Genomic DNA, 20,564 nt, shown 5'->3' with positions numbered 1-20,564 from the left:
TGTGAGCAGGGGAGGGCCAGAGAGAGAGGGAGACACAGAATCCGAACCAGGCTCCAGGCTCCGAGCTTTCAGCACAGAGCCCGACGTGGGGCTCGAACCCACGAACCATGAGCTCATGACCTGAGCCGCAGTCAGATGCTCAACCAACTGAGCCACCCAGGCACCCCGTGATGGGGTGACATTTTTAATGCCAGAGACCAACCCCCACAGGCGATCACATGCTCTAATGGTCATTGCCTTGTCTACGCTGGCCATTCCTCTGCTGCATTCTTTTCCTCCTGGAACCAGCCGTGCTCCGTGTGTCCCAAGATTCTGGCGTCCCCAGCGTGCAAGGAAGGAGTCCATGTGCAACAAATTGTGCCCTGCATGTGTGTTGAGTGGAAATCGTTAGGAAGCAGGATTTTTTCCGTGCTTGCTCTCTGCTAAAAATAGATGTTTATTTTTCTTACAGGTTTCCTCCGTTTTTTGATGACAACCCATTTGGCATTTATCAAAAAATTCTCGCGGGCAAAATAGATTTCCCCAGACATTTGGATTTCAGTGTAAAGTAAGTAAACCGTTTTCCCTCCTCATGGTGGGGGTGGTGGGGGCTTGTTGATTTAGAAAGGACATCAGATTTCCCAGACACGGCATCTGCCCAGCAGGATAGCATCTTGCATTATGAATGTGTCGTGACAGAACTCTTTGGGTCATTCTCTTTTCCCCTGGAAGGGAAAACGTTGTCATTATTTTCATATAATGATGCTTCCCCTTTTCACGACTCTTGGCCAGATTTTATGCCTTTTGAAAGAAATGACATTTACAAGTAGCCAGTGAAGGCATTTGTTAATTGCATTTACTAAGAGAGCCCTTCGGGTATTTGACGAGAAGGGTCCCCCCTCCCTGTCCGCCCCCCCCCCCCCCCCCCCCCCCCCCCCCGGCCTCCTCCTTTAGCTAGTTTTACGGTTGGCAGAAACATGGCTGGCTTTAGCAACGTTTCTTTTTTTCTCCAGCTTCAATTATTTTCCTTCCTAAATTCTTTCTTTCACGCTGAAATTTAGACTGATGAACATCTGCTGCAAGAACTTTTCTGTGGGTTCAGTGTTAGTAACTTTGGGAATGCATTTCATGAAATCTGTGGCAGGGGGGTGCGGAAAACTAAGTTTTTAAAAACACAAGAATGATTTCTTTTTAAATTTATTTTTCACGTTTATTTATTTTTGAGAGACAGAGACAGACAGAGCGTGAGCAGGGGAGGGGCAGAGAGAGGGAGAGACACGGAATCCGAAGGAGGTTCCAGGCTCCGAGCTGTCAGCACAGAGCCCGACATGGGGCTCGAACCCATGAACCGTGAGATCGTGACCTGAGCCGAAGTCGGACGCTCAATCAACTGAGCCTCCCAGGCGCCCCTCCAGGCAGGCTTTAAAAGACTAGCAAGAAGAGGAGGTTCCATTTAAAAATAACCATCCAGAAGGGGGACACCCTGTGCCGTGAATACTAAGACACTGAGATGCCAAGACAGATACAGCATGCAAAAAGGTTTCTTTTCTCTCGAAAGAAATGAAAAATATTGTATAGAATTTCCGTCCCATGGTCCAACCAGGGACCCTGGGACCCTGGGACCCTGGACCGTTACATAGATCACCACGGGTCTTGGGATCTCAGCCTTCCCAGCTGGTCATGGAGCCCGGGGCGCGGTGTGAGTCTGGCTATGTGCTCCTGAGCCGGGGACATAAGGCACATCAGGAAAGCTTAGTCACTGAAAGCTGCGTCATGGAGTTTTTGAATCTGGGCTGTGGGTCTTTCGATTGGCCTGGGGGGTTTCGATATCTATTGTTTTGCATGTTATATTAAAAGGCTCATTTTCTGCACAACGATTTTTTTTAATGTTTTTAATGTTTTCTTTATTTTTTTTCATAATTTAAATCCAAGCTAGTTAACATAGCGTAATAGCGATTTCAGGAATAGAATTTAGCGATTCATCACTTAACGACACTCAGTGCTCGCCCCAGTAAGTGTCCTCCTTAAGGCCCATCATCCATTTAGCCCACCCCCCACCTACCTCCCCTCCAGCAGCCCTCAGTTTGTTCTCTGTATTTAAGAGTCTCTTATGGTTTGCCTCCCTCTCTCTTTTTATCTTAATTTTCCTTCCCTTCCCCATGTTCATCTGTTGAGTTTCTCAAATTCCACATGTAAGTGAAATCTTATGATACTTGTCTTTCTCTGACTAATTTTGCTTAGCATAATTCCCTCCAGTTCCATCCACGTGGTGGCAAATGGCAAGATTTCATTCTTTTTGATGGCCGAGTAATACTCCAGTGTGTGTGTGTGTGTGTGTGTGTGTGTGTGTGTGTGTGTGTGTATACACCACATCTTTTTTTTTTTTTTAATTTTTTTAATGTTTATTTATTTTTGAGAGAGACAGAGACAGAATGCGAGTGGGTTGGGGCAGAGAGAAAGGGAGGTACCGAATCCGAAGCAGGCTTCAGGCTCCGAGCTGTCAGCACAGAGCCCGACGCGGGGCTCGAACTCACGAGTGGTGAGATCACGACCTGAGCCGAAGTTAGACGCTCAACTGACTGAGCCACCCAGGCGCCCCCACATGTTCTTTATCCATTCATCCATCGATGGACATTTGGGCTCTTTCCATACTCTGGCTATTGTCGATAGTGCTGCTATAAACACTGGGGGCATGTGTCCCTTCAAAACGGCACGCCTGTATCCCTTGGATAAATGCCTAGTAGTGCAATTGCTGGGTCGTAGGGTCGTTCTATTTTTAGTTTTTTGAGGAACCTCCATTCTGCTTTCCAGAGCGGCTGCACCAGTTTGCATTCTCATCAGCAGCCTGCACAATGATTTCATCCACGTTTCCTCAGCCCTGTGATCTCTGTGTAGCCCACCCAGCTTTGCATACGTTACTTAGAAACTGATAATCGGTTAAGAAACAAGGGCTAGAAAAGGTTGAGGCCAAAGGAAAGTTGATCCTGTCTCCAAATGCCGACCGTGTGGCTGTGGCCATCCTGTGCTTGCTCGGTTCCATATCAAGATGTGTATACTTTCTGTCTCTTTCCCCCCAATAGGGACCTCATTAAGAAACTGCTGGTCGTTGACAGAACGAGACGGCTCGGAAACATGAAGGTCAGTGTTTGTTTCCGTACGTATCACCACTCTTTGCCCCTGTCACTTCTCACCACACGTCCCTATGTATGGAAACAAAGGCACGGTATTGGTGTTTGATGATTGGACAGATTTCAAATCTGGGTGTCTGGGTGTGCCCCGCCCGGCTGGGTCTACACCCCATCCCATTTCTCTCCCAACGAGGAAATGACTCAACCGTGATCTCGCAGCTCTCGGTATTTTGCTGGTTTGTTTCTGCTTTTCGAATAGCTTTACTGACCTACAAGTCACATAATGTATGACCAACCGATTGAAAGTGGACAGTCCGGTAGCTTTTAATACTTCTACAGCGTTATGCAGCCGTCACCACAGTCAATGTTAAAGAAATTTCCTTCATCTCAGAAAGAAACCCCATACCCTTCTGCTGTCGTTACGCTATCCTTCTGTCCCTCTTGCCCTGAGTAACCACTAATCTACTTTTGTCTCTGTGGATTCCCCCATTCTGGGCTTTCCTGTAAATGAATCACACCATCAGTGACCTTTTGTGTCTGGCTTCTCTCCCTGAGCATCATGTTCTCAGGGCCCATCCGTGGGGTAGCAGGTGCTTTATTCCGTTTTATGACTGACTCATACCCTGGTCATGGATGGACCCCGTTGTGTTTCCCTATTCGCCTGTTGATGGACATTTGGGTTGTTTGCACCTTTGGGCTGTTGTGAATGGCGAGATAAACATGGGTTTGCACATTTGCGTGCGAATTAATCATTTGAGGTGGACATCGTCTATGATTTCCACACGCTTTTCATGTGGAGGGCAATGTATTTAAGGGATTGTTGCATAAAGGGTATGGTATCTTCTATGCATGTTGTGGTTGTGTTATGGGATCTCCGAGCCTAAGAGAGTCCGTGAACATCTTCTTAGCTATTTCTAGTTCTGGACGTCCACGGAGGAGCTTAAACTTGGGCCAGTGCATTGGCCTTGTCTGCTCTAATCTTGGAGGACACAGACCCGTGTGTGAGGCTCGGTCTCCAGCGAGCTCTCGGGACGCTCTGTGTATGTGGGTGTATTTGTGTCACTGTGCCTGCTGCAACAAAGGACCAGAAGTTTGAGATCCAGGCGGGGCAGGACCACTCAGATCCTGGCAGAGCAGGGCTGGGCCCCCTCCTGAGGCTCCAAGGAAGGGTCCTTCCTGCCTCTTCCAGCTTCTGGGGCTCCAGGCGTCCCTGGGCTTCTGGCCACGCCCCTCCCATCTCTGCCTCTGCCTTCACTTGGCTTTTCCTCTGTGTCCGTGTCTCTCCTCTTCTGTCTCTTATAAGGACACCTGTCACTGGATTTCGGGCCACCCTGATGACCTCGTCTTAACTTGTTTACATCTGCAAAGACCCTATTTCCACACACTTACACTGACAGGTACCAGGGCTAGGACTTCGATGTATCCCTTTTGTGTAGGGCACAATTCAACCCATAACAGTGGTCTCATTTGTCCTTCACATCATTCACGGACACTGGCTCCTATGTCCCCGTCTCCAAGGAGGGTCTTCGGTGTTAATTTATGGGATGTTACTGGTGCAGGGAACACAGCCACGAAACAGATTAGTTCTCCGTTCGATCTTCCCGCCGTTTTATGACAAGTCGTATGAAAATTGCCTGATGGATTCACAGCTAAGCTCCAAGACCATGGCTTGCTCGAATTGCTTGCCATGTGATTCCTTTACGTTGCCCGATCAGAAATGGTGTGATGGGCTTGTGAGGGGTGTCATCCATGAGAGGCTAGCGCCTAGGACTCTGACTTGAACAACCACGAACCCGGCCACTGCACGTGGTAGTCGGGTGCCACAGCCACGGAGTAGTAGTGAGGGGAACCCTCCAGGATCAGAAGCTCTCCCTACTGTTCCTCAACCTGATGTTTTAAAAATAAATGTTGCTGTTTCAGAAGAGTTTTGGATGTGGAGAAAAACTAAAAAGATAGTACAGAGAGCTCCCGAATACTCACACCCAGTTTCCCTCATTCCGAACATCCTACTCCAGCGCGGCATGTCTGACATGACTGGCTAAAGTCCAACTCTGTTCGATGTTGTTCAGTTTCCCCCAATGTCTTCTTTGTGTTCAGGAGTCACATCGGTGTCCCATACTGCATTTCGTCATCGTGTCTCCTTTGGTTTTTTTCTGTCTTTTTTTTTTTTTTTTAATGTTTATTTATTTTTGAGAGAGAGAAACAGAGCGTTGGTGGGGGAGGGGCAGAGAGAGAGGGAGACACAGAATCCGAAACGGGCTCCAGGCTCTGAACTGTCAGCCCAGGGCCCAACGCGGGGCTCGAACCCACGAACCGTGAGATCGTGATGGGAGCTGAAGTCAGTTGCCCAACCGACTGAGCCACCCGGGCACCCCTCCTTTGGTTTTTCTTGACCGTGGCACCTTCTCAGGCTTTCTGTGTTTCTGAGGATCTTGAGAGTTTGAAGACTTACCAGTTATTTTGTAGAATTCAGCTCTATTGGGATTTGTCACATGTTCCTGTCAGGATTAGCCCAGGATTATGGGATTTGGGGAAGATTTCCCCCACCCAACTAAAGACCCCCAAACCCACAGAGACAAATTGGATTTTCTCTGTTCCTTTCAGTTCCTATAATTTCATGTCATCACTTTGGTCTGTCACATGCATTTTGGAGGCGGGGGGGAGGACGGAATATTGCCTGTGTTTGTGTTTTCAAGGAGGCTCCTCCCATGTGAGGTGTAATTGACATAACATTGTGTTGGTTTCAGGCGTACCTCATAACGACATGATATTTGTGTTTGTTTCCTGTAAGGAGCAAAGATAATTCTTTCACGTGGACATCTCGCTAAAAACGTAGGGGCGGCGTGTTGTGTGTCCCAGAAAGTCTTCGGGACCTGCTTCTGTGTGTTGACTTCCAATCAAACACAGCTCTGGTGACGGTTAAAATGTACGATGCGTTTGTCACTCGTGTCCCTGGTGCGCCGCATCCAAATAGAGGTAGAGGAGGCTGGCCTGCTGCGCTTTTCTAGGTACCTTGGCCCCTGGGGAGGTGAGCCGGCCCGCCTGGAGCAGTTTGGGTTTGCAGAGAAGGAGGCACAGAGCTAGGCCATGGGTGCTCCGGGCTTTCATCTGAGCCCCTCCGTCCAGGAGTGCGGTCTGGACGTGTCCTCGCAGCAGCCTCTTCTTACGAGTGGACAACTGCCGCGGTAATGCCACAAACACGCAGCCAGGAGCAGGGTCCTTGGCCACGACTTCAAGGACGACGCAGATGCCCCATCGGTAGAACGTGACGGGAGGAGCTCAGTGACCACGCCAGGCCTCCTGGGATGTTCCGACCTAGGGAATCTGGAAAAGGCACACACAGACCTCCAAGCTAGGACTTACGGTCTGGGTGGGGTTTCGCCACGTGGACACTGGCTGCAAGAGGCTACAGAGACTGCCTCATCAAAATGAAAATACGTTCCCGAGTAGCAAGCGGTCTAGCGCAGGTTGCGTGTAGATGGACGCGTGTGCTTTCGCCAGGCTGCCCGTCTCTCCATTCTGCGCGGTGTCGTTGTCCTTGTCAGGGTGTGTCCCTGCCTTCCGGGGTGGTGGTTGTAGCTTCCCGCTGCACGTGTGCCCATTGTAGGCTTTCTCCATCCACGCACTCATTTGTCTATGGAAAAGGACGTGTGTTCCCAGTGTAGAGCCCAAGGGCCTTAGCTTGGCGTTCACCGGCCTCCTGGTTCCTCCCCAGCTCAGTTTAGGGTGCACTGATCTTCATGGTGCGGCCTCAGGCCAGCCGTGGTGGGCTAATCACCCCTCCACACACCCTTCTCTGTGTTCACTGCCCACCTTGCTGGTTTTCTCCTGTTAATGCCCTTTATGTGCACTCTTTCTTCCTTGTGTTCTACCTGTCTCCCTGTCTGCCTATTTGTCTGTCATCCACCTATCCATCTATCCACCCTTTATATCTATCTATCTATCAATTATCTGTCCATCCATCCATCCATCCATCGTCTATCAATCAATCATCTATTTATCTATCCATCATCTATCCTTCCATCTGTCCATCCATCCATCCATCCATGCATCCATCCATCCATCATCTATCAATCAATAATCTATTGATGTATCATCCATCTATCCATCCATCCATCCATCCATCATCTATTTATCCATTATCTGTGTATGCATCCATCATATCTATTACCACCTATCTATCCATCATCATATCTATCTATCTATCTATCCATCCTATCTAACTACCTACCTCTTTACCTATCTCTATCTATATAGGATAATCTGTTACCACCCATAATAGAGTTTCACTTACTTGAGAGTAAACTTCCAATCTTACTTGCCTTCTCTCCATATCACTCACAGTAACACTCAACAGGTATTTGCTGTTTGACTTAGAAGGGAAGGGAGAGTATTTTTTTCCCAATAGGGAAAGAGGAATGGTTGTCAAAATAATACGATTAGGAAAAAAGTGGAAACAATTCACATCACCATGTCTTTCCTTTTGTAGATACAGTAACTGAGAGCTTTGCTGTTTGAGGATGAAAAATTGAAAAGGTTAAAAATATGAGCTCTGCACTGTAAAACATTTCACAAACGAAATGTTACATTCAGATCCACTGGCTTCTTCCCATGTCACAGAATTCGTGTATTTCTCTCTCCGCAGTTTCCAACATTTAATCGATTAAAAAAGTTGCTCCGAGGACCATAAAAAGGGAGAATAAAGGGAGGGTCAAAGGCCGGACACTTGGGAGGGGTTTTCAGAGGCCATGCTGCCGTCGGTGTCTGCAACGTGGCCATCGGATCACACTTGAGAAACACACAGGCGTTAGCACACCATTTCTAGTCCACAAACACACTAAGACTCTAATTGGAAGGTACTGCTGAGTGGGTGGCTGTTCAAGATCTCTGAAGTTGGACATCGTGGGTTTGAGTCCTAGTCATGTGACTTAATAGCTTCCCAATACCGAGCCAATTACATCCTTCAGTGAACCTTGGTTCCTATGTCTGTATGATGAGGATACTAAATACCAAAGAAAATCACCAAGATGAACACAGGTGACAGATTCAGAAATGACTCTGTGTCTCTCTCTTTTATCTCGGGAGCCTGAGCTGGCATCACACGTTCATGTGTGGTCCAGAGGTTTCTGCTATGAAGGAAAGTGAACAAAACACAAAGGGCTTCATTGACGGGTGTCCCCCTCATAGCGTATGGTCCAGGGACAGTTACTCAAAACAGCAAACTTTGTGTGTGCGTGCATGTGTGTGCCCGCACGCGCTAACCTAAGTACAGTAGACCTTCTCTGGAATATTTTCTTTCCTGTCCTGTCAAAATTCTGTCTGCTGATGGTGCCTGTTTCTTCTGAAGAACGGAGCGGAGGACGTGAAAAGACACCGGTGGTTCCGAACTGTGGATTGGGAGGCGGTCCCACAAAGGAAACTGAAGGTACAACATACGTAAGCGGGTGGGTCTCAGCTTGGCGTCTTTTACTTGTCGTCAACAAGGGGCACAGAGTGACCCTGTGACTTGTTTGTTTATGGCTGACACCTTGTTTAATTTGTGTAACAGAGCAGAGCATCTCAAATCGTTAATCCAACAACATCCCAGTTCGGTGTTAAGTCTTAGCGATAAAGAGACACCTGGAGGTAATGGGTTGAGACCCCTGGCAGTAGATTAGATGAGGAATATTCTCTAGATCATTCTTTGAACTGAATATATATATTTATATGCATATATAAAAATATATGTAATTATAAATAATTAAATAAAATGAAAATTAATAATAATAATAAATAAAGTTAAGTAATTACTTACGTTTTTAATGTTTGTTTATTTCCGAGAGAGAGGGAGAGAGCAAGACAGGGAAGGGCAGAGAGGGAGGGGGGCAGACAACCTGAAGGAGGCTCTGAGCCGACAGCAGAAAACCTGATGCAGCCCTTGAACTCATGAACTGTGAGATCATGAACTGTGACTTCAATGCCTTGAACTCATGAACTGTGCAGCCCATGAACTCATGAACCGAAGTCAGATGCTTCACTGACTGAACCACTCAAGCGCCCCTAAACTGAATGTAGTTTTGAAAAACATTTTTTAAGTTTATTTATTTATTTTTGAGGGAGAGACAGAGAGAGTGACTGGGGAAGGGGCAGAGAGCAAGGGAGAGAGAGAGTCCCAAGGAGGCTCTACGCTGTCAGCATGGAGCCTGATGTGGGGTTCGAACCCACAAACTGCGAGATCATGACCTGAGCCGAAACCAAGAGTCGGACGCTTTACCCACTGAACCACCCAGGAGCCTCCCTAAACTGAATGTACTTTTGACACGACTCCTTAACAGTGACATTCTCAACCTTATACTTCTTGGACTCGATGGAGAGACCTAAAAAATGCTAATGCTTGGCCCCCCAACCCAAAAGCTAACATTCAGCCCAGACCACCAATGTCTCAATGAGCTGCATTTAACTTTTAAGTACTTTATTGTCTTAACTGACTTATTTTTTCCAATTCAATAAGTAACATATTTTCGTTGTTCAAAAACCAAATAGAGGGCGCCTGGGTGGCTCAGTCAGTTAGGCGTTCCGACTTTGCTCAGGTCATGATCTCATGGTTCGCGATTTCGAGCCCCATGTCAGGCTCTGTGCTGACAGCTCGGAGCCTGGAACCTGCTTCCGATTCTGTGTCTCCTTCTCTTTCTGCCCCTCCTCCACTCATGTTGTCTCTGTCTCAAAAATAAACACTAAAAAAAAAAAAAAAAAATGAAAAACCCCAGACCAAATAGATATTAGAAGGTATGCATTGCCATAGCTGAGTGTTAGTCTCTTACTCTATTTCCTCCTGAGCCCCTTCCTTATTTTTTTTAAATAGTTTTCATGCTTATTTAGGTATTTTGATAGAGACAGAGACAAAAAGCTCACATGCGCGCACATGGGGGAGGGGCAGAGGGAGAGAGACAGAAAAATCCCAAGCAGGCTCCCGTCCTGCGTGGGGCTTGAACCCACGAACCATGAGATCGTGACTTCAGCTGAAATCAAGAGTCAGACACTTAACCTACTGAGGCACCCAGGCACCCTTGCCCCTTGCTTATTTTTATAAATAAAGTTTTATTAATGCACGGCCACATCCCTTCATTCACATTTTGTCTGAGGCTGCCTGACCCTGGAGTGCCAGAGCTGAGTAGTCACAACAGAAATTCTACAGCGGGCAAAACCAAAAATATTTACTCAGTGGCCCTCTACGGGAAACCTTGGCCGACCTCATCCAATGCCGATCACCTCATTTTACCAACGCAGGACTGAGGCTTGACATCTTTCTGGGATTTTCCCAAACTCTGGCCACTGGACCAGCTACCTCAGAATCCCTGAGACCGCGGCTGGCCCGGGAATCTGCATTTAACAAGCGATCTGGGTGGTTCTCCCTCTAGACTTCAAGGAGCAACTGCTGGGTAGCGTGTTTCCTCTCTTCGTGCCTCAAACTGGCACCGTTTCAGATTCGAAACTTCCCATGTTCGTAAGCAAAGGAAAGACGGCTTGGGTTCTCTGTGCTTTTTATTCTTGTTTTTCAATTCCTCTCCATTTTTACGTAAAGCCGTAGACGCTGCGACGCACGTCCCTTCCCGGTGCGCGGTGTTCCTTCCTAACCGTACCTTTGTGTCTTGCCCGGGCCCCACAGCCACCCATCGTGCCCAAGCTGTGTGGCGAGGGCGATACCTCCAACTTCGAAGCCTATCCCGACAATGACTGGAACGCGGCCCCTCCCGTCTCGCCGAAGGATTTGGAAGTCTTCAAGAATTTCTGAGGACGCGAATCCACACGTGGAAGGTATATCTTCTTCTCCGTAATTGCACTCCAGTGAGGTTGACACGTCCCCTCATCAAGGGGATGTTGCATCGACCAAGACGGGGGCTTCCCTCATCCAGTGGGACACGAGCGGGGGAGCAGAACTTGACCTGGTCCTTCCAAGCATCAGCTTGTTTAAGAAGCACTCCCCCACCCCCGGCCCCCCGGGGCATGTTACTGAAGGTTACTCAAGGTGTCACTCAAGGTGGCCCAGAGACAGTATTGCGTCCCACACCCTCCTCCCCAGACAGACCTGAGGGACACAATCCGTACGTCTGAGTAAGAGCCCTGCAAGGTGTGTGTGTGCCCAAATGTAGAGACGCATGCCTCCTTTCGTAAAACTCCCTGCGTTCTCGACTTTTCTGGAAGCCCTGAGCTCCACACCACCTTCCCCGTAACACTTATCACGTATTTCCAAAAAGGTATTTTTTTTTTAGGTCCCTTTTCATCAAAAAGTGATCATACCAGCTTACCCCTCGTATGAAATTGGCTAAGCTCAGTGTGACATTTAGAAGGATGGGTTTTGAGTCTGTCATGTCTTGGAACCTGCGAAGGTCTCTGATTCTGTGTCTGCGGAATGTCTGAGTTTATGGCTTTGCTTCTCATGTCAAGGCAAGAAAAATGATGTGAAGGAAGAGAGGCGACATATTGCCAGCGATATGCCTATGTGGTGACTTTGATTTTCGTATTTTTTTTTAAAGTTTATTTATTCTGAGACAGAGAGAGAGACAGAGAGAGAGAGAGAGAGAACATAAGCAGAGGCAGAGAGCAGGAGAATCCCAGGTAGGGTGCGAGCTGCCAGTGTAGAGCCCGACGTGGGGCTTGATCCCTGAGATCGTGACCTGAGCCGAAATCAACAGTCGGACACTTGACTGACTGAGCCATTCGGGCGCCCCAACGTTTTAATCTGTCTCCGTCATTTTGCACACGGGGCGGAACAGAGATCCGGCATTTTCCGTGCTCAGTCATCAGGGGTGAGTCTCCGTGCAGGAAGGTATTTCTTCGGGAAATGAAATGGTCTGCCACGGATGAGAGGCAGGCTCAGGGTGAATACTGCCCTCCAGAGCTGACTGATAACTGTATGTCTTAACTGTTCATCTTTGCGAGTGCCTTCTCCATGTGTTTTAGCCCAAGGAAGACGATGTTAGGACAGCTGGAAGGGAGATAGCTCACACTTGAGCTTTTATTTGACCTCAGAATAAAATGTGTTCTGTCTAACTGGAAGGTTCTATGGTGAAGCCCATCGAGACAGGATCGAGATTTGCTTGTGAAATCCATGCGATCTATATTCATGACACCATCATATCACATTTGAGACCCACCTTTAAAAGAATGCTTAGTTTGGGGGCGCCCGGGGGGCTCAGTCGGTTCAGCGTCTGACTTTAGCTCAGGTCATGATCTCACCACTTGTGGGTTCAAGCCCCGCGTCGGGCTCTATGCTGACAGCTCGGAGCCTGGAGCCTGCTTCGGATTCTGTGTCTCTCTCTCTCTCTGTCCCTCCTTCTCTCACACTCTCTCTCTCTGTCTCAAAAATAAATAAACAGTAAAAAATTTTTTTGTAAAAAGACTGCTTAGTTTTGTTGTGTTTTGTTTTATTAAGCATCTCACACCCCTTACGATCCCTGCTTGTGGATGTTTGGAATAAGAATTTCATTGAAAAAGTTTCCTCCTGTGTGTGCGTATCGTTGAGTTCCTTTTGAGTTATTGCTGTTATTACAAAATTGACCCCGTTATTTTGCAAACTAACCAAATCCTTTATCTTGTCTCCTGGGAGAAACAGGACCATTTGAACCTGCCGGGGACACTGATTGCTCAGAAGAGGGGTCGTCTACGCGGGATAAGGACGTTTCCGTATTTCTATATATCTGGATGTATATAAAGAGCCTGGAGACCCGTAGAAAGTCATGGACCTGGCCTTATTTAAACAACTGGAAATCTACTGCACAGTAGGAACTTTTGGAAAATTGTTTGGTTGTAGATTTTGTCTTCTCTCTTAGTGCGATGAACCTACTGTGATATCTCGGTTTTCCTCCCAGACTTCACTTTATAAGTTTGAACTCAACGTGTTCCGCCGTCACCACAGATGGTGTGCGTGTGCGTGTGTAAAAAGACTGTATGAGTGGCGTGCAAATCGTGCGTTGATGTCCATGTTCGTACTTGGCACAGCCTGTGATTTTTATTTTTCGAGTCGCTCTTTCAAGAATCTGTTTCCTTGGGGACAAAACCTAAAACGGATACGGTGTGTGCATTTTGTGTCGTCTTCTGTGCATTTCGTAGGCGGTGAAGAAAATTTCGTGTGGTGGGTCCGCGTCTCTTGTCTTTAGTGCGTCATACCTGGTGACGTTAGCTCTTGAAACAGAAGGGCAGAGACACATCTAGCAACACGGTGAAAAGGCAGATGTGGAGTGGTCCACACTGAGCGTGTTGCTAGATGTGGTTCTTCCCAGGACACGGGATGCGCAAAGACGTCCTCGGGGTCCGTGCTGTCCGTGATCCATGACCTTCTGCCCTGTGTTTCCGCTTCCTGATTCTGAACTTTGCTGTACGGACCTCACGGGATTGCCCGTTCCCCCCTGGCTGTGAGTGCTCTGGAAATGCAGAGCTCCTCACCTCTGTCCGTGTGACTGGTCGTAGGGCTCAACCAGGACCTTCTGCTGCAGGGATGTCTGTGCACTTAACTAGTAGGTTCCAGAGCCCAGGGCGACGCCAGGAGGACACCTCCACAGACGTCCAGGACCCCTCTGTACCCTTCCTTTCTTCCCATGCTCGCCTGGAAACATCCGTGTCCTCGGGCAGCCAGGAGGGGAGCTGCGCATACCCTGGGAGGTGTGTTGGAGAATGTGGGTGTGGGGCGAGGGTCGCCTGAGGACCCTCTCAAGCTTTCTGCAGCTCAGGTGTTCTTGAGTCACCTGCTGGGTCTGCACCTTCGGAGATACTTTTCCAGTGCTGCGCTTGCAAAAGCCTTTTCTGTGCATGGAACCGCTCTTCTCATTTTTTTTTAATGTTTATTTATTTTTGAGAGATCAAGTGTGAGTGGGGTAGGGGCAGAGAGGGGGAGACAGAATCGAAGGAGGCTCCAGGCTCTGAGCTGTCAGCACAGAGCCCGAGGTGGGGCTCGAACTCACGAACCGTGAGATCATGACCTGAACCGAATTGGGACGCTTAGCTGACTGAGCCACCCAGGCGCCCCCTCCGACCCCTTCTGCAGCTACATCTACGGGTGTAACGACCTGCCCTGTGGGGAAGTCAGGCATTTTTCTGAAGCAGCAAAGTGTCAGAGGCCATGCAGTGGTCTGTCAGGTCCGGCCAGATGCCATTCACACGCCCAGGAGGCCGGGGCTCTTGGTACTTGAATGTAGAGTGAACAGCACATAAAAAAGCTTTTAAAAGACCGTGAAATTCAAGGCGTCCAGCGTATCCCCCTTTCCCGTAAATGACCTGCTCTTCAGGTGGACCTCCGATGAGAAGGTCAGAGTGAGTACAAGATTTAGCAAAATAAACTCTTTATAATGACGAACTCGACAATTCTTTTCAAAGGGTGTTCCAGCAGAGTGGTGCTTTCGGTCTGTGCTGAGCGATCCCCGTCCTATTTGGACAAAGGAGAGGGTCCAGAACGGGCCACACATCGAGCGGATTCTAAACTATTTCACCATTGAAGGTTCCAAAACGGAATCAACAAAGTCACTTTGTACGCTCCGATATAAACCCACAAGGGAGAGCAGGGATCTCGCCTTCTCTGACGTATAAAAATAAATTATTATTATTATTATTATTTTGGAGCTTTGTGCTTAAGAAAAATAAAAATAAACGAAACACCTTTCTTGAACACGATGAAACATTGTGCGGAGATACATGGACCCAAACGCCTATTTTTGGGTTTCGTGCTCACCGTCCCGGATTTAATATCTGGCATGAAAATTGCATCAAGATAGCACGGAACGCATTGCCTTAATTTTGGACAGATATGCACACACACAAAAACAACCCCACGTTGCAACGCTTGGATCACACGGTTCTTTAAAAACATCGTCATCCGCCATCAGCCATGCAACACAAATTAAAAATTAAAAGGAATTCCAAGAATACCAGATGGTGTTAAGCTCACTCTTGCCATTTCAATATTCCAAGTGGCACAAGCCATGTGTTAACTGCCCGTGGCTGGGCTGTAAATGAAGCAGGGTGATGTCATACAAACACTGGCTTAATCAAAATGAGTCCCAAACCCCCGGGACCGTCACTATATATAACTGAAAAATAGTTTAGTTGGTGGGGGGCACTCTCAAATCTTCAGGGATCTGATCAAATATCCGTGTGCAAAAAAAAAAAAAAAAAAAAAGCCGTGAAAAAACGTCATGGAAATGTTCGCAAAATTCGCACCAGAAACAAAACTGTACAGTCCTTTTGTCCTATGCAATTTTATGACTTGGCAATATTTTCTGAAATACAAACACCGTTAAAAAAGCATCCTCAGGAAATGAATGTTTCGCAAAGAAGTATGTAGGGGTGGGTGTCGTTTTTTTTTTTTTTTTTTTTTTTACTAAGGGGATGGACACCAGCCCGCCTGGATACGCATCTTCAAAACTCAGAAGGTGATAAAGTCGCAACTGGCCGTAACTGCATATCCTACATTTTGTTGGACGACATCCAGCCCCTTCTTGCACAACACAGGTGGGAACCCTCTGTGTCGTGCACAGATCTGTTGAGGCAAGGGGCACATCGTGGTTTCTGAGGCTGGAGTCAAGACGCGTCGAAAGAGAGCCCAGCTCAACGTGTCAGCCGCGTGCCCCGCTCACACCATCGTGAGGCTCTCACATCGCTCTCCCCACCCCTGCCCAGCCACCTGTGAGTAAGCATCTGCTGCCCTGCTGTGTTTCACTCTCTCTGCTCTACTCAAAGTCTCCCGTGGGTGTTCCCACCCCCAGAATCCCCAGTACCCCAGTCGCGTCATGTGGGACGCATTGGCCCTTTCCTGTATGACCTGAGTTGCCTCTGGATTTTGGACCACTTTAACTGTGAAAATATGAATCCGTGCCCTCACCTAAAGACCCCAGCTCCCCACCCCGTGGGTCCCCAGGGCTGCCCCCGCCCCGGGAGCGCATCACGCCGAGTCCCGTCCCACGATGACTTCAAAATTGTCATCCCACCTACGTGGTTATCGTAGTGTGGGAGAAATACTCGGTTGGATTTTGTTTTTCCAGCCAGTTGATTTTACATCCGGAAACAAATAGGTTCACAGAAGCCCCTGATGGCTCCCACAGCGGGGATCCCGGCATGGGAGGCTTGGGTTGTTCTTTTCCCGGAGGTCCGTCCACCGAGTGTGGGTTTCGTCGGCGTGGGGCCAGTCCTGTGTGCCGTGTGTCCCATTTTCTCACGGAGGTGAGAAGATCCTTCTCATGATGCTGCCTTCAGGGGGCGACATCCACCTACCAAAACCAAGAAGACAAGCACACGACCGCTGGTGTTAATGACGCGTGTGGGCAGTTTGGGGTGTGTGTGTTTGCGTGTCTGTGTGTGTGCGTGTCTCAGTGGCGGTGGAGGGCAGGACATGAGTTGTCAGCAAGCGTTGCGTGTTCCTATGGAGTCTGCTTTTCGCATCCCAGGGAACAGACCTTCAGAGTAGAAGGCAAGTCCTGTGTCACAGTTCCCTATAAATTACTGTGTTGTAACCCATTCTGTTGCACTTCCATGGGACCTTCCGTGGTCGGCACCTGTGTTTAGAGTAACGGAGAGAAAGTGTCGTTCCGTGGGTGCTTTAGTGGATGGGAGCTGTGGCCTTCTGACGCTCAGCGCGCCTTGCGCTCTGAGATGGCTTTTCAGCTCTGGGTGACGACTGTAGCTTCCTTCTCTCTTGCGCTGCGCTTCACGGGGCCACCTGGCTGGGTCGCCCGCGCATCGCGGGGTCCCCGTGGCGGTCCAGTGGGGTGGCCGCAGACGCGAGACAGAGTGCCTTTGCGGGTGCGGTGCGCCCCGGCGAGCCAGCACGGGGATTCCTGGGTGGGGATGGGGAGGGTCATCGCAGCTTCCCACGTGGAGAAAGAAAATAGCCTGTCGCTAATCCTTTCAAATCTTGCACAATGAAAATCACTGTGATTTGTATATATACCCTAGGAAAATTTTACTGCTGCCTAATTTATGTAATAATACTCTTCATTCCAGGATTGTTTAATAAAACTTTGTAACTTTTAAGGAGCCTGCTTCTGCTCTGCTTTTTCCATTTACAGAATAAGCTTTTCTATATTCGTCTAGTTCAGGGGCCAGCCCTGGCTCTTTTTCAATTCAACTTTTAATTTTTTTATTGAGGTATAATTGACAGAGGACACTATTGAGTTTCGGGTATACGACATAAAGATTGGGTGCCCACATATATTGCAGAAATGATCACCACAGTACGGGTAGCCAACATCCATCACCACACATACTTACAAACTTATTTTTCTTGTGAGGACAACTTTTAAATTCTGTTTTCTTAGCAACTTGCAAATACACGATACAGTATTATTGTATCATTTTTTTTTGCAAAGGACCAGATGCTAAATGTTTTCAGCATTACAGGGCACACTGTGTCTGTGAGAGAGCGCGAAAGCTTCCCTAGACAATATGTGTTCCGATAAAGTTTTATTAAAACAAAGCACTGTTCAGGGGCCGGGTCTGTTGTTCAGGCCACGCTTTGCCAGATTCTTACCTGGTGCCTGAGAGTGACCGTGCACGTTACCTTTGCTGCTTGTTAAAAATGTGCTTCCGTCATCGTTATCAACAAATACGTTATTTGATTGCACGTTCCCTCTACTCACATGGCTTGACCCTTGCTGCTTGGTAAAAACATCCTGCCTTCATCACTGAAGCCCAGTCGTGTATAGTTGATAACACTGATGTCACTTGCAGCCGGGGAGCAGAATGTCGCGACCAACTGAGGGTCACACAGAAGCCTGTTTACCGGCTGACCAAGCTCGTGCACCCCTCTCGTGGAGAGCCCTTGGAAGAGGGAATCTTTCAGGGACAGGCAGGCCAACGTAGGCTGTGGTTGCACATCTTCCGGGCAGGGACTGTTCCAGAATTTCTGTAGAGTCACTGCACACTCTGTTCATGCAAGTCTCTTACCGTCCTTTTGCATTTTTGTGAGAAGGATCCGATAACCTTGTCCCCAGAACGCTAAGGAAAACTTAGGTGCTTCTGTGTCACATCTCTTTTTTCCATTCATTCATCGTTTCCGTATCTTGGTTCTTGTGAATAAATAGTGCAGCAGTGACCAGCGCTGTGCACACATTTCTTTGAGATGCCGATCGAAACTACAGTGAGTTATCACGTCCCCTTGTTAGAATGGCTCATCAAAAAGACAAGACCTAACCAGCGTTGGTGAGGGTATCGAGAAGTTGGAACCCTGGTGCGCTGCGGGTCAGAATGCCAACTGGTGTAGCCACTCTGGAAAATAGTAGGAAGGCTCCTTTAAACGTTAAAGCATAGCCAGCAATCCCACTTCCGGGCACACATTATCATCTGCGACTTAAATACTGTGAACGGTAGGATATGTGTCCACTTGAAAGGTAGCAGAATTGAGCCTGAGAAAGACTAAGTCATTTGTTTGAGATCTCGCAGTTAATACGTCACGGAGCTCAGATTTATGCTACATCTGGTTCCTGCTCATTCCAGTGAACCATGTGACGCTTCCATAATAAAACTAACGAGACGTTCATTAAAGAGGCTAAGAACCAGATTCTCTGTGTTCCTTCTCCTGAAAACACTGGACGCTGGATAAAACTGTCAAATGCTCAAGACCTACAGTGACTGTGTTTATGCGAGAATTTGGCATTTGATGCTTTGTTTTGTTTTACACAGAAAACTACCATCTCCTTAAACCCCCACTCAGTCTGCCGATCCCAGGGTTTATTTGAACAGGCACGTTTCCTTCCAGAAGTGCATGCGAGAAACGGTCTTGTAAACCCTGTGAACTTGGAAGCTGAGATAAGCTTTTTTTTTTCCAATGGTGGTAAAAAACACATAATAGGAGATCGACCGTCAACAAAATGTTCAGTCCACTTTACTGGGTTGCTAGGTCTATGCACGGTGTGGGACACTACATCTCCGAAAAATGTTCGTCTTGTGTAACCCAGACCTCATACCCACCAAACAGCGACTCCCCGTTTCCCTGTCTCTTCCCTAGCCAAAGACCAGCCGAGGCGGAGACCTGCCAGCCTTCAGTTTCATCCGAAACGATCTTCATTCTCAAGTTCATCACGGAGAAAAGACTCAGGCTTTCATATCTCGTTATACACGTCTGGCTTCCAGCCCGGTGCAGAGTCAGCTCTTACAGTCCCCTCGGGAGCAATGTCTCGGAAAGCCACTGGCCAAAGAACGAGTCTTAATAATGAATCAGAATTTGTGTGCAGGAGGCTTAAAACCAGCGCCTTGGGAAAAGGGGGGAACCCCACAACGGGCAAGGTTTACAAAGTGGTATCAGTCCAGTAAGTGGGAAATGAACAAAGGTCCGAGATCTGAGCTCTTGGCGTTATAATGCCCTGGAAATACCCGTTTTGCCGTGGACAGAGTTCCGCACGTGACAGTTTCTACACGTGACACTGTGCTCATCACATGTGTAGCCACCATGGGCCATCATACTGCCACTTTGTTCTCTGCATTTATGGGTCTGTTTCTGCTTTTTGGTGGCTTGTTTATTCATACGTGTGGCTTTTCAGATTCCACGTAGGAGTGAAATCATAGTATTTGTCCTCCTAAGTCTGACTTCACTTAACGTGATACCTTCTAGATCCATGTCTCAAATGGCAAGGTTTCATCCTTTTTGATGGCCGAGTAATGCTCCATTGTATATATAGACCACATCTTCTTTATCCGTTCATCCATCGATGGACATTTGGGTTGCTTCTGTATCTTGGCTGTTGTAAATATTATGCTGCTGTAAACGTAGGCGTGCGTGTGTGTCTTTTTGAATTCGCGCTTTTCTTTTCTTTCTTGAATTAATGCTTTTGTTTTCTTTGGTTAAGTACTCAGTAGGGGAACTACTGGATCGTAGCGTAGTTCTATTTCTAACTTTCTGAGGAACCTCCGTACTGTTTTCCAGAGCAGATGCACCAGTTTGCATTCCCACCAACAGTGCACGAGGGGTCCTTTTTCTACACATCCTTGCCAACACTGGGTATTTCTTGTCTTTTTTTAAGTTTTAGCTACGGAATATAATCTTACACAGCCTTGGGGCTTAAGAGGAGATCCCATAAGCTGTGATTTTTCAGACCCTCACTGTGGTGTATTTGGCAGAACTATCTGGAACCCAAACCTGAAACCAAAGGTGAGCAAATGTGGCTTTATTAATGTGTAAATAGAACACTCCTTCATTTCAAATTTATTATTATTTATTTTTATTATTGTTGTAATTATTATTTATTTTGAGAGAGAGAGAGAAAGAGAGAGAGAGAGAGACAATGCAAATAGGGGAGAGGGGCGTTGTGGGAAAGAGACAGAATCGCAAGCAGGCTCTACATTCAGCATGGAGCCCGACCTCAGGGCTCAATCCCATGACCCTGGGATCGTGACCTGAGCCGAAAACAAAACTAGGACGCTCAGTGGACTGAACCACCCAGGCGCCCCTTTTTAGTACTAGTGGGGACCCAGTGAATTGAATGCATGACCCACGCT

The 20,564-nt window shown here is 47.7% G+C and overlaps 1 protein-coding gene and 1 non-coding gene across 3 annotated transcripts in view; one reads left to right on the top strand and one right to left on the bottom strand.

Moving 5' to 3' along the window:
• PRKX (protein kinase X-linked) overlaps window positions 1-13,167 on the top strand; it is a 68,722-nt gene extending 55,555 nt beyond the window's left edge. The window contains exons 5-9 of one of the 2 annotated variants that reach the window (XM_042926544.1): window positions 452-547; window positions 3,060-3,117; window positions 8,455-8,532; window positions 10,753-10,901; window positions 12,700-13,167. In XM_042926544.1, coding sequence (XP_042782478.1) covers window positions 452-547; window positions 3,060-3,117; window positions 8,455-8,532; window positions 10,753-10,878 — 358 coding nt within the window. In that variant the 3' untranslated portion in view covers window positions 10,879-10,901; window positions 12,700-13,167. Of the gene's footprint in view, window positions 1-451; window positions 548-3,059; window positions 3,118-8,454; window positions 8,533-10,752; window positions 10,902-12,693 lie in introns of both variants that reach the window. The other variant, XM_042926546.1, reaches the window with a different exon arrangement.
• On the bottom strand, window positions 78-162 carry TRNAR-GCG. Its single transcript has one exon. It is a non-coding gene; the product is annotated as a tRNA-Arg (tRNA).
• Window positions 13,168-20,564: the final 7,397 nt, after the last annotated feature.

The sequence above is a fragment of the Panthera leo genome, chromosome Y (assembly GCF_018350215.1).
Source record: "Panthera leo isolate Ple1 chromosome Y, P.leo_Ple1_pat1.1, whole genome shotgun sequence".
Taxonomy (NCBI): domain Eukaryota; kingdom Metazoa; phylum Chordata; class Mammalia; order Carnivora; family Felidae; genus Panthera; species Panthera leo.
The sequence above is the reverse complement of the archived record's forward strand: the minus strand, read 5'-3'. Positions and strand labels throughout refer to the sequence as shown.